This window comes from Bufo bufo, chromosome 3 (assembly GCF_905171765.1).
Source record: "Bufo bufo chromosome 3, aBufBuf1.1, whole genome shotgun sequence".
In the NCBI taxonomy this organism is placed as follows: domain Eukaryota; kingdom Metazoa; phylum Chordata; class Amphibia; order Anura; family Bufonidae; genus Bufo; species Bufo bufo.
Genome location: NC_053391.1, coordinates 661,774,685 through 661,795,507, shown reverse-complemented (window position 1 = coordinate 661,795,507; position 20,823 = coordinate 661,774,685). Strand labels below are relative to the sequence as shown.

Below are 20,823 nucleotides of genomic sequence, written 5' to 3'. Positions count from 1 at the left end.
ACGTGCTGTATCTTATTTTTTTTTTGCGGGGGCCGCGGAACGGACATACAGATGCGGACAACGCACTGCGTGTAGTCCTCATATTTTGACATGAATGGGACCGCATCTGATCGGCAGAAATTGCTGATCGGATGCTGACCACAGTTGTGCATGAGACTAAACAAGTACAACAGGCTGGGGTTGGCGGTTAAAAAAAAAGTCCACAACGTTGGACAACCCCTTTAAGGTGTTTTTTTTTTTTAGTCCAAATACAATTAAAACTATGCCTTACCCATATCTTTAACCACCTCTCCCGGCAGCAGCAACAGCTCCTCCATCCCAGCAAGCATACTGAAGGCTGAAAAGAGAAAAAAACGTACACGGGTCAGGAGAAGTAATACCTAAAATCTACCGTCTGTACATGCCGGGTGAAGGCTGACGGCGGTGTCCTTCAATGGAGATCCTACGCCGTCTGCTTTGTCTACATAAAACCCTTGATGTTTTTTGGGAGTGGCGAGGGCCGTGTCATTGGCCCCCGGTATATTTCTTTACATTTACGCCAGTTTTAGGTGTCAACGTAGTCTAAAAAGTCTTGCACGATAGGCACACAAGACAGCATAATGATGCACCTCATTTATACCCAGGTGCACGCCTCGTCAGAACTTAGGCGCATCCCCCGCCAGCGGGAAACAAAGACCAGCGTAAAAAGCCAGTCTTTGTAAATGAGCCCCCAATGTACTGAAATATGTCCATATGACGGTACATGATTGCCCTGTGCAGACAGAGAGGCTTCCTTTGTCTAAAGCACCGATGACAGCGCTTTAAGGGTTAAACAGCAGAGATCAGAGTTTCTTCACCCTCTCGGATGCAGCGCGATCAAGGGCGACACACACATCTGGCACTCCTCGGGAAACGGGTAACACACTCACCTTGATAGGTACAGTATTATACGTTACTGTGCAGAAAGCAGGTATCTGGCGGGGGCAGTCACATGGTCTCGGCTGCTAACCTCATCATCATCATCATCGTCGAAGGTCCTGTAGATATTATCAGTGATGATTATTATGAAGGTTTACACTTTCCCACCTCACACGCTCACTCCGGCAGGGAGGCAAGTCATCCCCCAATGACAAGGTATATTTATAAAGGGCGTGCCGGAGGAGCCCAGCCCTGGTGTTTCCCAGCGTCTGAAGCTTTGTACCAAACTCACAGATTCCAGGGAAGAACCAGCAATGAACAGTACTATAGAGCATGCTGGGAGTTGTAGTTTTCACACCAGCTGGAGAACACCATAGGATTATTCATTCACACTTCCATTCTTCTTGCACCCCCCTCTTCCCTCCGACTGGCATCATCATCATCATCAATAATGATATAACGCACAACTATTCATAAATAAGGTCCAGTTGTTTCAGAAACGCCCCAAAATATAGGACAGCCCCTTTAAAGAGGATCTGTCTCCTCTCCTGACAGGTCTCTTGTAGCACCCAAGTTCTCCTTAAATAACAATTCTGGGGCAGTTGGACTTACAACTTTTCATTGGCAGGTTCCTCTGTTATTCCTCTTGGAAATATATGAATAAATTGGTGTCACCATTCCCTTTCTCAATAGGACGTCTCCCTATGCAGCCAGCACTGACTGGACGATGCCAGATTGTGTAGGGCGCATCCAGGTCACACCCAGTTGTCAGGGTTTTTTTTTTCCCAGTGGGGATAACAGAGGAACGACACAAAGAAGAATTCTAAGAATTGTCGTTTTATGGGGACTACAACAGACATGTCAGGGAGTCCCATGATCATGAGAATGGTGGTCCTGTGCCCCCCTTATGAATGGAATGGAAGGTATGTGTGTTGCTGCTCCATTCACTTCTACGGTACCGCAGGAGATAGCCCACCCCTGTATTTCCCACAGTCCTATAGAAATGGAGCGCACATGCTCGACCGCCGCTCCATTCATCTCTACGGTACCGCCGGAGATAGCCCACCCCTGTATTTCCCACAGTCCTATAGAAATGGAGCGCACATGCTCGACCGCTGCTCCATTTACAAGTGGGGTGACTGGTGAAATTGTGATCGGTGGGGGGTCCAAGAGGTCACACCCCACCAGGATAGGGGAGACGTTTAGCATTAGATCTCCGGGTGTAAAAATAAAAATAAAGGGGCAGATTGACTCGTTTAAAAAAACTTTTGCTATATTGTAGCAACATATCACTGGGGCTGACCCCCGCAGATCACACAGATCTCTATGTCTCCTCGGTAGAAGGAGGAGAAAGAAGCACTCACATGAAGTGTGCTAATGAGCTTAAAGGGGTTGTCCATAGAAAAGGGGATAAGTGTCTGAACGGTGGAGGTCCGCCCACTGAGACCACTCACATCGAAAGCTGTCTCTACTCGCACTTAAAGGGGGTTATCCGAGGTTGGAAATGGCCCCCCATACTGATTCTACTTACCTGGCTCCCCGCGTCAGTTCTAGTTCCCGCACCGCCGCAGCTTCTTTTCCCCATGCGCGGATGAAAACATAAGAGCAGCCAATTGCAGCCAGGGACGAGCGACGCTAGGGAGGCTCCCCCCCATCCCTCCGTCAATGCCTGCCATTGGTTGCCCCCCCCCCCCAACACCGGATGTTTTAATCCACGCATGGGGAGAAGCAGCTGCGGCGGTGTGGGGATCAGGAGCGGCGCAGGGAGCCAGGTCCTGTCAATCAAAGTGAATGGGGTGCAGCAGTTGCAGAGAGAGCAGAGCCTCTAGGTGTAATGACAACGCCCCCATTGCTCCTAGAGGCTCATTTGTATATATTAAAACATCTTTTTTCTCAGCAATATGGGAAATATATGCAGACAAGAATAGGCATTTCTATAATGGTGCCGTCCATTCCGTAAATAGCGGAAGGCACGCGGATTAGCAATTTGCGGACTGCAAAACACGGCATGTTCGCGTGAACAAGCCCTTAAGGCAGTAGCAGGGACCAGTCCTAGGGAGGTGACCCGCCTCTCTCTATTATACAGTGTAGATTATATTGCCACTGAGCGATACTATTGGCTCGCTGAACTAAGCATATGGATATAGGGACATGCGTTAGGGTCGCATGATGCTATTGTCCTAACCCTACTCTCAGAGTAGTCGCTGACGGGACTCACTAACCACCGCCAAGAACTGACCAAGGCCTTAGCACAGTGTGGGTCAGGGCACTTTCACACTAGCGTTAGAAGAATCCGGAAATCCGCATGCAAACGGAGATCATTTGTTTCCGGATCCGTCTGACAAATGCATTGAAATACCGGATCTGTCCCTCCGTGCCATCCGGAAAAACGCATCCACTATTTATTTTTTTTTACATTTTTATAGGTCTGCGCATGAGCAGACCGAAAAGCCGGATCCGTCAATGCGGCAATTTCTTGAACACACTCAATACCGGAAAACTTTAACGCTAGTGTGAAAATACCCTTAGGCCTCTTTCACACGGGCGTTGCGGGAAAAGATGCGGGTGCGTTGCGGGAACATGCGCAATTTTTCCGCGCGAGTGCAAAACATTGTAATGCGTTTTGCACTCGCGTGAGAAAAATCACGCATGTTTGGTACCCAAACCCAGAAGTTCAGGCTTGGGATCGGTGTTCTGTAGATTGTATTATTTTCCCTTATAACCATGTTATGACGTCACTCTGGTCATCACATGATCCATCACCATGGTAAAAGATCATGTGATGACCGGAGTGACGTCACCACAGGTCCTTTTCCTGCAATCAGCAAAGAAGGAGACAGAAGAGATGCCGGGCTACGCGATCAAGTGGACTAAGGGGAGTTTAATTATTTTGTATTTTTTTTTTTAACCCCTCCAGCGCTATTTTACTATGCAGTCTGTATTCAGAATGCTATTATTTTCCCTTATAACCATGTTATAAGGGAAAATAATAATGATCGGGTCTCCATCCCGATCGTCTCCTAGCAACCGTGCGTGAAAATCGCACCGCATCCGCACTTGCTTGCAGATGCTTGCGATTTTCACGCAACCCCATTCACTTCTATGGGGCCTGCGTTACGTGAAAAACGCACAAAGAGGAGCATGCTGCGATTTTCACGCAACGCACAAGTGATGCATCACCGCTCATGTGAACAGCCCCATAGAAATGAATGGGTCATAATTCAGTGCGGGTGCAATGCGTTCACCTCACGCATCGCATCCGCGCGGAACACTCGCCCGTGTGAAAGTACCCTTAGGTCCCTTTCACACGAGCGAGTTTTCCGCGCGGGTGCAATGTGTGACGTGAACGCATAGCACCCGCACTGAATCCTGACCCATTCATTTCTATGGTGCTTTGTACATGAGCGTTGTTTTTCACGCATCAGTTCTGCGTTGCGTGAAAATCGCAGCATGTTCTATATTCAGCGTTTTTCACGCAGCCCTGGCACCATAGAAGTGAATGGGGATGCGTGAAAAATGCATTGCATCCGCAAGCAAGTGCGGGTGCGATGCGTTTTTCACTGATGGTTGCTAAGAGATGTTGTTTGTAAACATTCCGTTTTTTATCACGCGCGTGAAAAACGCATTGCACCCGCGCGGAAAAAACTAAACGCAACTGCAGATGCGAGTTTGCGAAATGGTGCGAGTTTCACTGAACGCATCCGGACCCAATCCACAACACCCGTGTGAAACCAGCCTTAGAGGATAGAGGAGCCCAGTAAGAGGATCCCCACCCCCGATTTGTGTTGGAGATCGCCACTCTTATATGTTTTACCGAGGTTTCTATTAAGGTGTTTTTTTTTTGTTTTACTTTTTAGCGCCATCGTTCGGGCAGTGAATAGCGACCTATGCTACGGAGAGGCAGCCATTCCACTCTACAGGACTGCGGGATACAGTCCAGTACAAGCGCTCAGCTTTCTCCACCGCCCCATAGCGCTGAACGGAACAGCGGGACCGTGCATGTGTGACCACCGCCCTATTCAACCAGGGGAGGACAAGCCCTTGTTCCCTCAGCTGTACTGGTGGTCCCAGTAATCCCCCTTTAACCCCATCAGCAGCGAGGAGAGGGCACCCGCTATGTGAGCGCTTCTTCCTCCTCCTTCTAGCGAGCGTGGGGTCTCATCACCGACACTAAGATTTATGAAATGTACATGTACAGAGGAGCTAGGCTGGAGACGGGGCCCCGGGGCCCGCGCGTCTGACTGATTTCTACATCTTATCGCTAGTTTGCCATTAATCTGGCGCATTTGCCAAATCCGCAACCCTTCTGTAGGTAGAAAAAGAGTCCAAAGCAGATAACGAATGTGACGTGGTGCAGGCGCCTTTTTTTTATTATTATTATTGCATTACAAGCCAGAATTTTGACCTTAGTAAATCTGCCTCAATGTTCGTATTCACTGACAGCAAGCAGAGGTCACCTGATTCTATATTTAGATAACCCCCTCTCACACAGTACAGGGCTGCATTCACACACACACACAGGCTGATACACGTCCCCAAAAAACCCTCCAGGCCTCGCACAGGCTGCTGGGAGATGTAGTCCAATCTCAGCACAGGCTCCCTGGTCCACAACTAGGAGGAAACTACAACTCCTATCGTGTTATAACGGTGGAGGCGCAGTTGCAGCACAGGCCGCAGATAGCGGAGTGCACAGCGTCTTCCTCCCACCCGCCAGCAGACCCTGCCCGGCTTCTGCCCCCTCCTCACCCGCACTGACAAGTAGGAGGAATCGGCCGGCGGCTTCTTCACCGCTTCCTGATACAAATATCGCGAGATTTCACCTTGGCGGCGAGAGTCTGCGCTGTGCTTGGGAGGAGTGACGGTAGAGGGCGCTGCTCAGCACTCCCGAGCCTGTAATGTGATACTTCTGCCCCGAGCACCAGGGATGGAGACCTGTGCTAGACCCCTCTCTGCTGTGCAGTACTCATATCTGCTGTGCAGTACTCATATCTGCTGTGCAGTATCCTATATGATCACACTGAGGTTTTTATTTTATTTTTTGAACTGAAAAAAAACCCTGATGTGGAATCCGCATTGGGCTTGTCCACCACAAAATCCGCCGCCTATCCCACGACAGAAACTGCATCGTTGCCGTTTCTGTAGTGGGTTTTTTCCGTTTAAAATGGCGTGGACCTGCCCTCGGTTTATCTCCGCTGAATGGCGCTAAACCGCAACCAGGCTCCGCCGCAGCTTTACGAGGGGTCCGAGCATTAACCGCGCCAAGAACGGAACTGTACCAACAAACTTTTGAAAAGCACAAAGAGGGTCCCTCGCCACTCGCACCGCTGCAAATTCTTTAATACTAGGCCACGCTTCTAACTAAAACATAACTATACACAAACTATCCCACCCAGACCCTTAGGGTCCATTCACACGTCCGTTTTGGTGTTCCGCATCCGTTCCGATTAAAAACGGAACGTTATGCGATCCATTCATTTTCAATGGAATCCGCAAATAATCGGAGAGCACTCGTGGTGCTCTCCGATTCCGTGATTCCGTTCCGTTCCGTGGGTTCTGTTATTCGGATCCTGGAAAAAAAATATACCCTGTCCTACTATTTGTCCGATTTTGCGTTCCGTCATCCCATTCTAGTCAATGGATCCGTCAAAAAATCGGATGACATGCTAAAAGCATCCTCATGTCATCCAGATTTTCGGATCCGCAAAAAACAGGAACGTTTATCTGGAAAGGTAAAAATACTGACGTGTGAATGCACCCTTAATGCCCACACATAGTAGTTATTCCCGTTATGCCACCACACGGCAGTTATGCCCACATTGTGCCCCCTCACAGTAATGTCCAGATATGTGCCCCCTTTCAGTAGTTATAACAGATATGTGCCCTCTCACAGTAGTTATGCCCACACAAGTCCCCATCACAGTAATGTCCAGATGTGTCCCCTTCACAGTAGTTATGCCCAGATGTGCTCTCTTCACAGTAGTTATGCCAATATATGTGCCCCCTTTGCAGTAGTTATGCCCACGTGTCCCCCTCACAGTAGTTATGCCCAGATATGTTCCCCTTTCAGAATAGTTATGCCCAGATATGTGCCCCCTTCACAATAGTTATGTCCAGATATGTGCCTTCTTCACAGTAATGTCCAGATATGTGCCCCCTCACAGTAGTTATGCCTACACAAGTCCCCATCACAGTAATGTCCAGATGTGTCCCCTTGACAGTAGTTATGTCCAGATATGTGCTCCCTTTACAATAGTTATGCCCAGATATGTTCCCCCTTCACAGTAGTTATGCCGAGATATGTGCTCCCTTCACAGTAGTTATGCCAATATATGTGCTTCCTTCACAGTAGTTATGCCAGTATATGTGCCCCCTTTACAGTAGTTATGCCCACGTGTTCCCCCTCACAGTAGTTATGCCCAGATATGTGCCCCCTTCACAATAGTTATGCCCAGATATGTGCCATCTTCACAATAATGTCCAGATATGTGCCCCCTTACAGTAGTTATAACAGATATGTGCCCCCTTCCAGTAGTTATAACAGATATGTGCCCCCTCACAGTAGTTATGCCCACACAAGTCCCCATCACAGTAATGTCCAGATGTGTCCCCTTCACAGTAGTTATGCCCAGATATGTGCCCCCTTCACAATAGTTATGCCCAGATATGTGCCCCTTTCACAGAAAGAAGAAAAATACAGAATGCATAGTACAAGAGGGCTGGAGGGGTTAAAAAATATAAAAAATAATTTAACTCACCTTAGTCCACTTGATCGCGCTGCCCGGCATCTCCTTCTGTCTCCTTTGCTGAATAGGACCTGTGGTGACATCACTCCGGTCATCACATGGTCCGTCACATGATCTTTTACCATGGTGATGGATCATGTGATGACCGGAGTGACGTCACCACAGGTCCTGTTCAGCAAAGGAGACAGAAGGAGATGCCGGCCTGCGCGATCAAGTGGACTAAGGTGAGTTAAATTATTTTTTATATTTTTTAACCCCTCCAGCCCTCTTGTACTATGCATTCTGTATTCAGAATGCTATTATTTTCCCTTATAACCATGTTATAAGGGAAAATAATACAATCTACAGAACACCGATCCCAAGCCCGAACTGTGGAGAAGTTCGGGTTTGGGAACCAAACATGCGTGATTTTTCTCACGCGAGTGCAAAACGCATTACAATGTTTTGCACTCGCGCGGAAAAATCGCGGGTGTTCCCATAAAGCACCCGCACATTTTCCCGCAACGCCCGTCTGAAAGAGGCCTAAGAGGAGCAGAGGCTGATTCCCAGGCTGCACACGGGACGGCCACTGAAATCTGAGACAGTTGGGAGGAATAGGCACGTTTGAAAAACCACATGAAAAAAATCCTCAGCCACGTGAACTGCAGCACAGTCTCCCATTGAAAACAATGGAAGGCAGTTTCAGCCCAGATTCAGCCCGGTTTTCTGCACCAAATCCGCGCTGAAAAACCCACGTCCAAAAAACTCTGTCTGAACACACCCTTAGGGCTCTTTCACACGAGCAAGTTTCCTGTGCGGATGCGATGTGTGTAGTGAACGCATCCAGACCGAATCCTGACCCATTCATATCTTGGGTCTGTGCACACGTTTTTTCACGCATCAGGAAAATTGCAGCACGTTCTAGAGCCCTGCACGAAACTCCTTTGTGTGAATCTACCCACAGGTCCTTTCTTTTTTCTGCGGTGCAATTTTTAAAAACCACAAGCAAATAAAAAGCGTTAGAATTGACAAGCGGATTTCCTGTTGGAAGCAATGGGGAAAATCAGCATGCGCATTTGATGCGGAATCCGTCGTTTCTGAACCTCTTTGCCAGGTATACTGATGGCCCTGTGCAGCTGTTTCCAGAGCCCATTGGCTTTGTTTGAGTGCATCCTGGGATTTGTGGTTCTACTTCTTATCTTTGTGTTTGTTGTGGGTTCAGCTTTCTCTTTGTAGTTTGGGTTTTGTGATTTTCTTGCAGTTCTTGGTCAGTTTCTGCTAGGTTTTATTCCTCTCACCTACATTCATTGCTCCCCACCTGTCCCATAGAAGTCAATGGAGCAATGGGTGCGTTTGTGGGATGTGCTCTCCATTCATTTCTATGGGACATCTGAAAATCGTTGACAGGTCTGCATTTTGCAGCTATGGTCCACAGGAGTGCATATTCCCCTAAGGGTGGCTGCAGATTACATGCAGTTTTTTCACAACGATTTTCGTGCAGAAAAACCGCAGTGCGATACAGTACTAGCAAAATAAATGAAATTTGACAAATCTCATGTACATTTTGCTGACCTGGATTTTGACATCTGCAGCACAGAAATCCACATTATTTATTGTGTTTTTGTGCAGTTTTTAGGCAGCTTTTGGTGTTTATTTGATGTGGATGTTCTGCAGATCTCACCCTTCCATTAAAAAAGGTGAATTCCGCACAAGAAAAATGCAACACTGCTACAGATTTCGAAATCTGCACAGCAGGTCAATTTCAGCACTTAAAAGGGTTATCCCATGAGTAATGTAAAAAATGAAAATCATATAGTACAGGACAATCTCTTTCTAACAAAGCTAGAACCAGCCCTGTACCTCACATGGGTCCAGAGATCTCATTCATTGCTCTACTAGATTTACAGTTGCAAGAAAAAGTATGTGAACCCTTTGGAATGATATGGATTTCTGCACAAATTGGTCATAAAATGTGATCTGATCTTCATCTAAGTCACAACAATAGACAATCACCGTCTGCTTAAACTAATAACACACAAAGAATTAAATGTTACCATGTTTTTATTGAACACACCATGTAAGGCCTCTTTCACACTTGCGTTGTCCGGATCCGGCGTGTACTCCACTTGCCGGAATTACACGCCGGATCCGGAAAAACGCAAGTGTACTGAAAGCATTTGAAGACGGAACCGTCTTCCAAATGCGTTCAGTGTTACTATGGCAGCCAGGACGCTATTAAAGTCCTGGTTGCCATAGTAGGAGCGGGGAGCGGGGGAGCGGTATACTTACAGTCCGTGCGGCTCCCCGGGCGCTCCAGAGTGACGTCAGAGCGCCCCATGCGCATGGATGACGTGATCCATGTGATCACATGATCCATGCGCTTGGGGCGCCCTGACGTCACTCTGGAGCGCCCGGGGAGCCGCACGGACGGTAAGTATGCTGCTCCCCCGCTCCCCACTACACTTTACCACGGCTGCCAGGACTTTAGCGTCCCGGTAGCCATGGTAACCACTCTGAAAAAGCTAAATGTCGGCTCCGGCAATGCGCCGAAACGACGTTTAGCTTAAGGCCGGATCCGGATCAATGCCTTTCAATGGGCATTAATTCCGGATCCGGCCTTGCGGCAAGTGTTCCGGATTTTTGGCCGGAGCAAAAAGCGCAGCATGCTGCAGTATTTTCTCCGGCCAAAAAACGTTCCGTTCCGGAACTGAAGACATCCTGATGCATCCTGAACGGATTTCTCTCCATTCAGAATGCATTGGGATAATCCTGATTAGGATTCTTCCGGCATAGAGCCCCGACGACGGAACTCTATGCCGGAACAGAACAACGCAGGTGTGAAAGAGCCCTAAACCAAGCATGTCAAACTCAAAGGCTAACATGGGCCAAAAAAACAAAATTTAAGTTTATGTGGGCCGCATCAAAAAAATAATAATAATAAATCGTACATTTTCATAGAACAACATTGTTGTTTCATGACTGCTGACCCCCAACATCCCGTTGCCCAATAACACAAGTGAGACCTAGGTTAGTTGGGTAAGGGCAACGGCCACAGCTTTATTTATTTCGCAGCTTCCTCAAGATCACAATGTAAAACAGTACATAAAACACTCACCAATAAAGTGACTGCAAATGGATTCCAAAACGGAAGTGACGGGAAGCCGCAGGTGTCGTTATGACGTAATGATGCTCGCAAAAATATTGTGGTTACTAGGAAACCAGCTAAACCGCAAGACCAAGCCGACGTGGCAACTAGGTAATAAATCAACAAATATCAAAAAGTGAAAATGTATTCACGATAAAACCACCAAGGAGGAATGATTATTATATTTATATTTATATATATATATATATATATATATATATATATACAAATATTAAACTTCACTATAAGACGCACCTAGGTTTTTGAGGAGGAAAATAAGAAAAAAATATTTTTAACCAAAAGTTGTGCTTTTGGTGGGCTTTGAATTAATGGTGGTCTGTGCATGACACTATTATGGGGGATCTGTGGATGACGCACTGTCATGTGGGGGATCTGTGGATGGCACTGTTATGGGGGACCTGTGGATGGCACTGTTATGGGGGATCTGTGGATGGCACTGTTATGGGGGATCTGTGGATGGCACTGTTATGGGGGATCTGTGGATGGCGCTGTTATGGGGGGATCTGTGGATGGTGCTGTTATGGGGGATCTGTGGATGGCACTGTTATGGGGATCTGTGGATGGCACTGTTATGGGGGATCTGTGGATGGCACTGTTATGGGGGATCTGTGGATGGTGCTGTTATGGGGGATCTGTGGATGGCACTGTTATGGGGATCTGTGGATGGCACTGTTATGGGGGATCTGTGGATGGCACTGTTATGGGGATCTGTGGATGGTACTGCTATGGGGTGGGATATCTGTGGATGGCATTGTTATGGGGTGGGGGATCTGTGGATGGTGCTGTTATGGGGGATCTGTGGATGGCATTGTTATGAGGTGGGGGATCTGTGGATGGAACTGTTATGGGGTGGGATATCTGTGGATGGTACTGCTATGGGGTGGGATATCTGTGGATGGCATTGTTATGAGGTGGGGGGATCTGTGGATGGAACTGTTATGGGGGGGATCTGTGGATGACACTGCTATATGTCATCCACAGATCCCCCTCATAACAGTGTCCCCCAATACACCGGGCCCCGCCGCTCACCGAAGTATTTATAAACGTGAATCCTTATCCTGTTATTAAGTTGAACTAACGCTGCGCTCTCCCATGTTCCCCTGTATCCCCACAGCACTTACGAACACGCTTCCATAGCAGGCAGAGCGGACGGCACCAGTAACGTCACTCACTGACGTCGCGCGTCTGCTTCGCCTGCTTCATTCATAAAGTGGGCGGAGCAGGCGCTCGACGTCAGTGAGTGACGTTACTGCTGCCGTCTGCTCTGCCTGCTATGGAAGCTTAAGTAAGTGCTATGGGGATACAGGGGAACATGGGAGAGGGCAGCGTTAGTTCAACTTAATAACAGGATAAGGATTCACGTTTATAAATACTTTGGTGAGCGGCGGGGCCCGGTGTAAGAGTACAGTGACTGCACCGGGCCCCGCCCCTAGTTACGGACTCGAGCCCCTCCTCTCTCCCGGCTCATACATAGCAGTCTGCGATGCTGCATCTTTGCCGGGCCGCAAAGATATTCATTGCGGGCCGCATGTTTGACACCCATGATGTAAACATTCACAGTGCAGGTGGAAAAAGTATGTGAACCCCTAGACTAATGACATCTCCAAGAGCTAATTGGAGTGAGGTGTCAGCCAACTGGAGTCCAATCAATGAGATGAGATTGGAGGTGTTGGTTACAGCTGCCCTGCCCTATATAAAACACACACCAGTTCTGGGTTTGCTTTTCACAAGAAGCATTGCCTGATGTGAATGATGCCTCGCACAAAAGAGCTCTCAGAAGACCTACGATTTAGAATTGTTAACTTGCATAAAGCTGGAAAGGGTTATAAAAGTATCTCCAAAAGCCTTGTTGTTCATCAGTCCACGGTAAGACAAATTGTCTATAAATGGAGAAAGTTCAGCACTGCTGCTACTCTCCGTAGGAGTGGCCGTCCTGTAAAGATGACTGCAAGAGCACAGCGCAGATTGCTCAATGAGGTGAAGAAGAATCCTAGAGTGTCAGCTAAAGACTTACAAAAGTCTCTGGCATATGTAAACATCCCTGTTAGCGAATCTACGATACGTAAAACACTAGAGATGGATTTCATGGGAGGATACCACAGAGGAAGCCACTGCTGTCCAAGAAAACATTGCTGCACGTTTACAGTTTGCACAAGAGCACCTGGATGTTCCACAGCAGTACTGGCAAAATATTCTGTGGACAGATGAAACCAAAGTTGAGTTGTTTGGAAGAAACACACAACACTATGTGTGGAGAAAAAGAGGCACAGCACGCCAACATCAAAACCTCATCCCAACTGTGAAGTATGGTGGTGGGGGCATCATGGTTTGGGGCTGCTTTGCTGGTCAGGGCCTGGACGGATTGCTATCATCGAAGGAAAAATGAATTCCCAAGTTAATCAAGACATTTTGCAGGAGAACTTAAGGCCATCTGTCCACCAGCTGAAGCTCAACAGAAGATGGGTGTTGCAACAGGACAACGACCCAAAGCATAGAAGTAAATCAACAACAGAATGGCTTAAAGGGCTTCTACCACCAGAAAGGGCTGTCTCAGGGTTTGCGAAAGGGCTGTCTCAATTTTTTTTTCTACCTGTTTTAGGAGTAGAAAATGGTCTAAATTTAAGCCAGTAAGGCTTCTGGCGTAGATTTAGACTGGCGGTGGATAGGCCAAAGTTATATAGAGTCCGGCGCCTCTTCATAACTTCGACGGATCCACCGCCAGCAAACTGGGTTATTAAGACGGGGTCTAAATCACCACCTAGCGGAAATGTTCCGGAGCACGTGGATTCAGTTTGTTAAATTCTCATCCACTTGGCTGCTACTGTGTTCCACATGCAGACTTAGGGCTCATGCACACGAACGTATTTTCTTTCCGCTTCCTTTCCGGGTTTTTTGTGGACTGTATGCGGAACCATTCACTTCAATGGGTCCGCAAAAACAACGGAAGGTACTCTGTGTGCATTCTGTTTCTGTATTTCCGTTCGGCAAAAAAATAGTGCATTTCCTATTATTGTCCTCAAATCACGGTCCGAGGCACCATTCAAGTCAATGAGTCCGCAAAAAGTACGGAACGCACACGGAACACATCCGTATGTCATCCGTATTTTGCGGATCCATACTGTAGAAATGCTATGCCCAGCCCATATTGCTCATGTGTTTGGTGATTAATAAGTTACTGTTTCTGATCCGAAAAAAACGGATCGCATACAGAAACCATACAGATATGTTTTGTGGAATAATGGAACGGAAGAGGACTTATAATCAGAGAAAAAAAAACTCTGATACGGAACAACGGATCCGTTAAAAATAGACCGCAAAACAACAACGGTCGTGTGCAGGAGCCCTTAATATAACACAATGGGGGGGGGGAGAGAGATAATTCTTTGCAAAAAAGTCCAACATTTTTGCTTTTATGAGATTGTGTACATGTGCGATTTCATTGCCACCCCTGAACTCACATCAGCACCATAACTGCGTGCCATTTATCGCCAAGTCTAAGACGCCAAATCAACGGTAGATTACCGATAAGGTAAAGGACTATGGGGATTATTTATTAAGACCGGTGATTTAGACCCCGTCTTAATAACCCAGTTTGCTGGCGGTGGATCCGTCGAAGTTATGAAGAGGCGCCGGACTCTATATAACTTTGGCCTATCCACCGCCAGTCTAAATCTACGCCAGAAGCCTTACTGGCTTAAATTTAGACCATTTTCTACTCCTAAAACAGGTAGAAAAAAAAAATTGAGACAGCCCTTTCGCAAACCCCCCCCCCACTCCACACCGCACCCTCTTTTTTAGACCTGGCATGAGCAGGGAAAAGTTGCAGTTTGCGATGCAAATAACATTTGCGCTAAAATCTGCGCCAGAATAAGGTGAATTTCTGTTAGTAAATGACCCCCCTATTTTTTTCCCAACTTGTCCGAGGAAATATCTTCTTTCTGTTTATAGAGGTGCAGCGGATGTCTGAGGCATTTAGTTAATGCACCACTTCATTAATAATAACATTGATAAAAGAACGTACAGTAAAGGTGAAAGTTTTGCCAAAAACTATTATCCAAAAATCAGCTCACATTTCCTGGAAAGCCCTTCAAAGGCTCCTTCGTCAATCTAAGAATACAGAGGAGCAACCAGTACCTAAGGAGCAATTCTTCCGCAAGAGTTGTGTTTACCTCCAGAGAGTGCTGGAGAAAGATTTCTTTACTACAGGAAATCTAATAGTAACTAGAAAGAGCAGCTGCACGTGGCGGGTCCGGCCTCTGTGACCCCCAGCGATTCTCTGCCGGGAGTTATGGCCAGCCATATTGTTAGCGCTACGGTCTGTGCCCACCATGCTGCCTGGGATCCTCTGCAAGCTGCTGTCTGCATTGCTCCAGTCTCTGTTCCCTTAGGCTTTGCGCACGCTCACCTGTGACCTCTTAAAAGGCCAGTGTGCACATCTGCAAATCCCTCCCCAGCCAATAGCTGAGGGTCCTCGGGTATATAAGGCACCCTGTCCAGGCAGAGGGGGCCTGAGCTTTGAGATTCTCTGTGACCACCAAAGATGTTTGGAAGAGAAGACTTGTGCTTCAGTGATTCTCTTGCATTATCTGTTGTGGTCATTGTACTGTATGTCAGGTATTACTCTCCAGTTCTATAGCACCCATGGGCACCATGTTGGTGTAGGCAGGTCAGGAGGATCTTGTGACGCTGTTGGGTATTTTTTTGGTGCTTTTTGACCTTCAGTGCAGGTTTTTGAGGTGGTGACATCTCAATACAATAGGGGTTTTAGCACTGCGATATAAGCTAGAGAGATCTAGTCTGCTGGAAGATTGAGGCCATTTGGAAAAGAGCACCCCCAGTGGCCTGTGACAAGGACTGTTGCATTTCTATTGCTGTGTAGTGGAGTGTACTGCGAGGAACTATATAATACCTTGTTCAGGTGGAGATAGGACTCTCTCCATGATATAGAGACTTTGAATGGAGACCTGCCTGTAAGACTGTGGTCACGTATAACCATCACATGTTGGGGCCGGGCAGAAGATGCAAGTAAAGACTAGGCAGACAGAACTTTTCCAAAACTACCTGGTTAGACTATGAGAGACCGTGTCATAAAAAGGAAGTGTTGCAGTCAAGAGCAAGAGCCGAGAGAGAGAGACATCAACCCGGTCCAACCATGTTGTGGTCTTCCAATGACTGCTCATAAGCTTTGTACCATTGGTTCCACTAAGATAAAAAAAAATTTTTCCCTATGAGCAGTGTCTAATCAGTCAGGTCATGAGAACAGGGATCCCAAATTCCACGGATGAATGGAGCAGAGGTCCAGCATGGGACGATGGGACTGCCAGAGATACCCGAGTTCTGTGCTGCTCCACCAATACCATAGAGAATGAATGGTGCGGCAGCGAGCATGCTTGACCTCTACTCCATTCATTGGCGGATTTGGGAGCCCCATTCTCTTGATGAGTTTCGGATTCAAACTGTTGGATCCCCACCTTGGTATGATGACCCAGTTAGTAGATGGGTGAGGTTGGCTGTATATAAACCTTAGGCATCCATTTTACAGTAGTTGGATCCTGGAAGCTAAAGTACTCATAAACTGAGGTCTACAGGATGACCATAGGAGCAGTAAAAAACTCAAAGGAAAACTGACGGGCAAAGAAAAGCAAGGGCAGCAGTCTGCCAAACCAGCAAAAAGGTAGAGAATAGAGACAGAGAGGGGAGAGGAGACAGGAGACCCGCTGCCGATGTGATGTAAAGTGTTCATGTCAAGTGTACTTTCCAATAAAAGAAACCATTAAAGGGGATGTCCCACAAAAATATTCTACATTTTTCAAACCAGCACTTGGATCTGAATACTTTTGTAATGGCATGTGTGTTAGCCCAGCGGTCCGTGCCGGCGCCGCTGCCCCTAACCGCTCCCTCTTTTTCCTCCTGCCGCCATGCTGACAAACGCGGGCAGCAGGTAGCATAAAGAGGACCTTTCACCTTAAAAAACATTGTGAACTAAGTATGCTGCCATGGAGAGTGGCGCCTGGGGATCTCACTGCACTTACTATTACCCCCGGGCGCTGCTCCGTTCTCCCGTTATGCCCTCCGGTATCTTCTCTCCCTAAGTTATAGTAGGCGGTGTCTGCCCTTGTCCTGTGGGCGTCTCCTTCTCCTAGGCTGCAGCGCTGGCCAATCGCAGCGCACAGCTCACAGCCTGGGAGGTTTTTTTCTCCCAGGCTGTGAGCTGTGCCCTGCGATTGGCCAGCACTACAGCCTAGGAGAAGGAGACGCCCACAGGACAAGGACAGACACCGCCTACTATAACTTAAAAAGCAAAGGTACCGGAGGGCATAACGGGAGAACGGAGCGGCGTGAGACTGGCATGTACTATATGATGTCCGATTTAAATTTTTTACATTAATCATGGGATAACCCCTTTAAGCACAAGTACTTCTGAGTGTTGGAAGCAAAAGTGAAGAACATGTGAGTTTTAAAACTGCCCCTGCTTCTCTGTGGATTCACTCCGGCCTCTCTGTGACATTTGACCTCTGAGGGGGCTGCACCTCACCATCTACAACATCCAGCAGTAACAACATGTACAGAGCTTCCATCACACTATTCTGTGTCAGCGGCCTGCGGAGAAGAAAGGACCGGCCTTTGTGAGGGGCCTGGAGTGCACCACCTGCTTGCATGTAATACGTGGACTGGTCAGTCCTACCAGAGTAGGTGCCACTGATGCTTACCAGCTATCTGCTCTGATTCATAAATGGAGGCCATGAGCAGGTGACCTCTCTATATAACATCATATCATGGTTTTATGAGACACCCTCTTAACAGAACCTTGGGAGACATTACACAAGGTTATAGCTACGGGGAGCTCATGGTCATATGCCCTAGGTGCTGGGTGCCAAAAAAAACAAAGATAATTAAAACACAACTAGGGCAGCAAACTAAGAAATAATATGAGAAACAATGCATATCCTTCAAAAATGTGGGACTAAGATGCAGAAAGACGTGGAGAAGAAGCAAGACTGATTCCCACAAGAATCGTCTCTACATGTTGTTGGTGGATCTAGACAGTTTTTGAAAATTTGGAACCTAAGGTAGGCTAGAAAGAAAATGTAAAAAAGATGTAAAAAGAGAAAGAGAAAGGAAAGGAGGAACAAAGGGGTGTTAGAAGGAAGAAGAGTGCGAAAAAAAGATGGGTGAAAAGTTGTGGGTAAGATGGGAGATCTTCAACCCACCAACAATGAACTCCTCAAGGAAAGGAGATGGACTCCAACCAAATTCTGGAGACATTCAGTTAATAAAAGTGGCAATAAAATGGTGGTGACTCCTTAGTTTTCAGCAGAGAGCCGGACCGTCTCATCAAAGAGTGCATCACATAACAATGTGTGATGGATACAATTTCTTGACAAAGAATCATACCTTTGCTTTTGCCAAACATCTGAGGCCTTGTATGTTTGTGGAAGTTCACCGTACGGTGGAGGCCTTCAGATCAAGTAATAACAACACTGATAAAAGAACAGCTAGATACCGTACCTATTATCCAAAAATCAGCTCATATTTTCTGGAAAGTTCTTCAAAGGATTTGTAGTCATTCAAAGCATAGCGGAGCAACCGGTACATAAACATCATGAGGAGCAATTCTTTTTGCTTCCAATTTTTTTTTCTGTAACAGTTGTGTTTACTGTCAGAGACAAACTACAGATGAAATCTTCGAATAGTAGCCTTAAAAATGAGACTGAGCAACTTTTTGCCATTGGTACGGCTATTGAGACCCCGAGCGATCTGCTGTTGCTGCTGCTGGGAGTTGTAACCACCATACACATGGTACTACATGTCGCCCATTGAAATAAGTGGCCAGCCATGGACAGGTCCACCAGTCAGTGGACCCAGTGTGGCTATATCTTTGAGGCAGGGTTTTTGTTCGTGACTAACACTTTTACCCACTGTTGTTGTTTTTTTTAGATTTATCATATGTTTAGCAAGTACAAAACTGCAAAACTCATACAGAAGAGATCTCAATAAGCAGGATATGTGCGAAAGAAAGGTGAACATACCTCAGACCCACATTGTGCCGCAGACATGCCGCCCCAGACTCTCTTACTGATAATATGCTATGTCCTGCTCTTTGAACACAGGCATACGAATCCCTGACAACGTACTGATTAGTTATGTGCGCTGGTGATAACGCTCAGCCGCTTTCCTGTGTGCAGAGCATTGTGTAATAGTCACATGGAGCATGCAGGAAAAAAAACGGTCTAGTCATTTTTCCATCATGAAGAGGAAGTGGTCAATGAATGGAATATCATGTTCTCCAGGTTTATAGCTTCACACAGTTGTAGTAAATGACTACTTTAGAAAATCAAATAATAAGCACGTGTGGTTTAAAAGGGGTTTTCCAAGATTTTTGGACTGATGATCTATCCTCTGGAGTATCCTCGACACCCGGGACCCCCACGATCAGCTGTTTGAGAAGGCACTGATGCAGTAGCGCGGCAGCCTTCTCATAGCATAGCCTACGCCATGTGACATTACGTTCATTGGTTCCAAGTAGTGTGGAACAAATGTGGAGCAACTCTAATGATGTACTCGGCATGCACTCCCTAGCTTTTATTCTAAAAAGCAGACAAGATAACAAATTACTTAAATAATGGAATGGTCTTACCGGTACGCCAATAGATCAATATGCACTTGATAGAAACTTGAAATGCGGCCTGGTTGGGGTAAATCCCAACACGGGGAGGAGAAAATCTGTATAAACGATAAATAATTTCCCTAAATTGCCCTATCAGGTCTGTTATACCCTAATAGCCTCCTAAATACAGAGTCATTGCCCTAATTAGGGCGGCCCCGTCCGGAACCTAGCCCTGTTATAAAGCCCTAGAACAATCCCTGTTGGGAGAAAGGGGGAGAAAAACTAAATGTGTGTCCAAAAAATGGTATCAACAAAATTAGTAAAACCTTCCCGACGCATTTCGTCTAGGTTGGTTGCCCCAGACTCATGAGGGGACAAAAAGGCAAAGAAAAGGGGGGAAAAAGATGAATGTAACTAGTGATCACCACAGTTTCAGGTCCATTGTCACTATTGCACCTGATGGCTGCCCTGCTCCTGAAGGTGAAAACATATGTGATAGCCTGGCTGGTGTAGTGTGTCTGTCTTTGTTCACACCACCCCTCTTTTGGTGCCTGGTTCAATCACGTTCATTGGTCACATGACCTAGGCGCAGCTCAGCCCCATGATCCCAAGCACAGCCGCTATACAATGTACGGCGCTGTGCTTGGTGAGCAGAGAGAAGGCCGTGGCGCTACTGCCTGCACCGGAGCCTTCTCCAACAGCTGCAGGGATCCTGGGTGTCGGGCCTCCACCGATCAGATACTGATGACCTATCCACAAGATAGAATTATTTGTGACATTGGTGTTAAAATGTCGCTAATCAAGTGAAATAGGCAAATAATCAAGTTTATATTTTAAGTAGTCACATTTTAAAAGTGGTGTGTGCCTTTTCATATGAGGTGGATTTTTTTTATTAATTCTGTAGTGGTGGACACATGGACAACATAGGTCTCTAGATATTGTGCGCAGACGGAAGAGTGTAGCACTGCACAGGCTCCATACCAAGGGTAGAGCCAAAGTATACATGAGGTGGATTGGCATGCCTTGCCATTGGTGTAGTGAACAGTGATAAAGAGAGCAGTAACTCGTCACTTCAGCGAAGTCTAGGATGAAGACTGTGGCCGGGCCTGGGCCCTGTCAGTGTACGACGCTAAGAGACGCAGTGACCCAGTGGTTCTGTAAGTGTTTGGGTACTGCTTCCAGTGGTACACTGATTCTAATGGGACTGCTGTGTTTGGTTCTGACAGGTGAGAATCCTCCGTGATTACCTTTGATCCACTGGAGTCTACAAGAGGTTCCAGACAACTTCCAGTGCTGAAGGCCATGGGAAGCCCCGTTACTCTTACTGACAAAAAAGGTAAGCGACTGTATTGTACCTTCTTTGTTACTGTGAGATGCTCAGAAAGCCTGTTCAAAGCTGAAACCACAATGATGTGTGCCCACCAGAGAAT

At 46.9% G+C, this 20,823-nt stretch overlaps 1 protein-coding gene across 2 annotated transcripts in view; it reads right to left on the bottom strand.

Moving 5' to 3' along the window:
- MTMR2 (myotubularin related protein 2) overlaps positions 1 to 18,947 on the bottom strand; it is a 44,573-nt gene extending 25,626 nt beyond the window's left edge. Inside the window, exons 1-3 of one of the 2 annotated variants that reach the window (XM_040426308.1) lie at positions 18,816 to 18,947; positions 909 to 1,016; positions 272 to 337 (exon numbers count right to left, since the gene is read on the bottom strand). In XM_040426308.1, coding sequence (XP_040282242.1) covers positions 272 to 329 — 58 coding nt within the window. In that variant the 5' untranslated portion in view covers positions 330 to 337; positions 909 to 1,016; positions 18,816 to 18,947. Of the gene's footprint in view, positions 1 to 271; positions 338 to 908; positions 1,017 to 5,643; positions 5,718 to 18,815 lie in introns of those variants that run through there. The other variant, XM_040426307.1, reaches the window with a different exon arrangement.
- Positions 18,948 to 20,823: the final 1,876 nt, after the last annotated feature.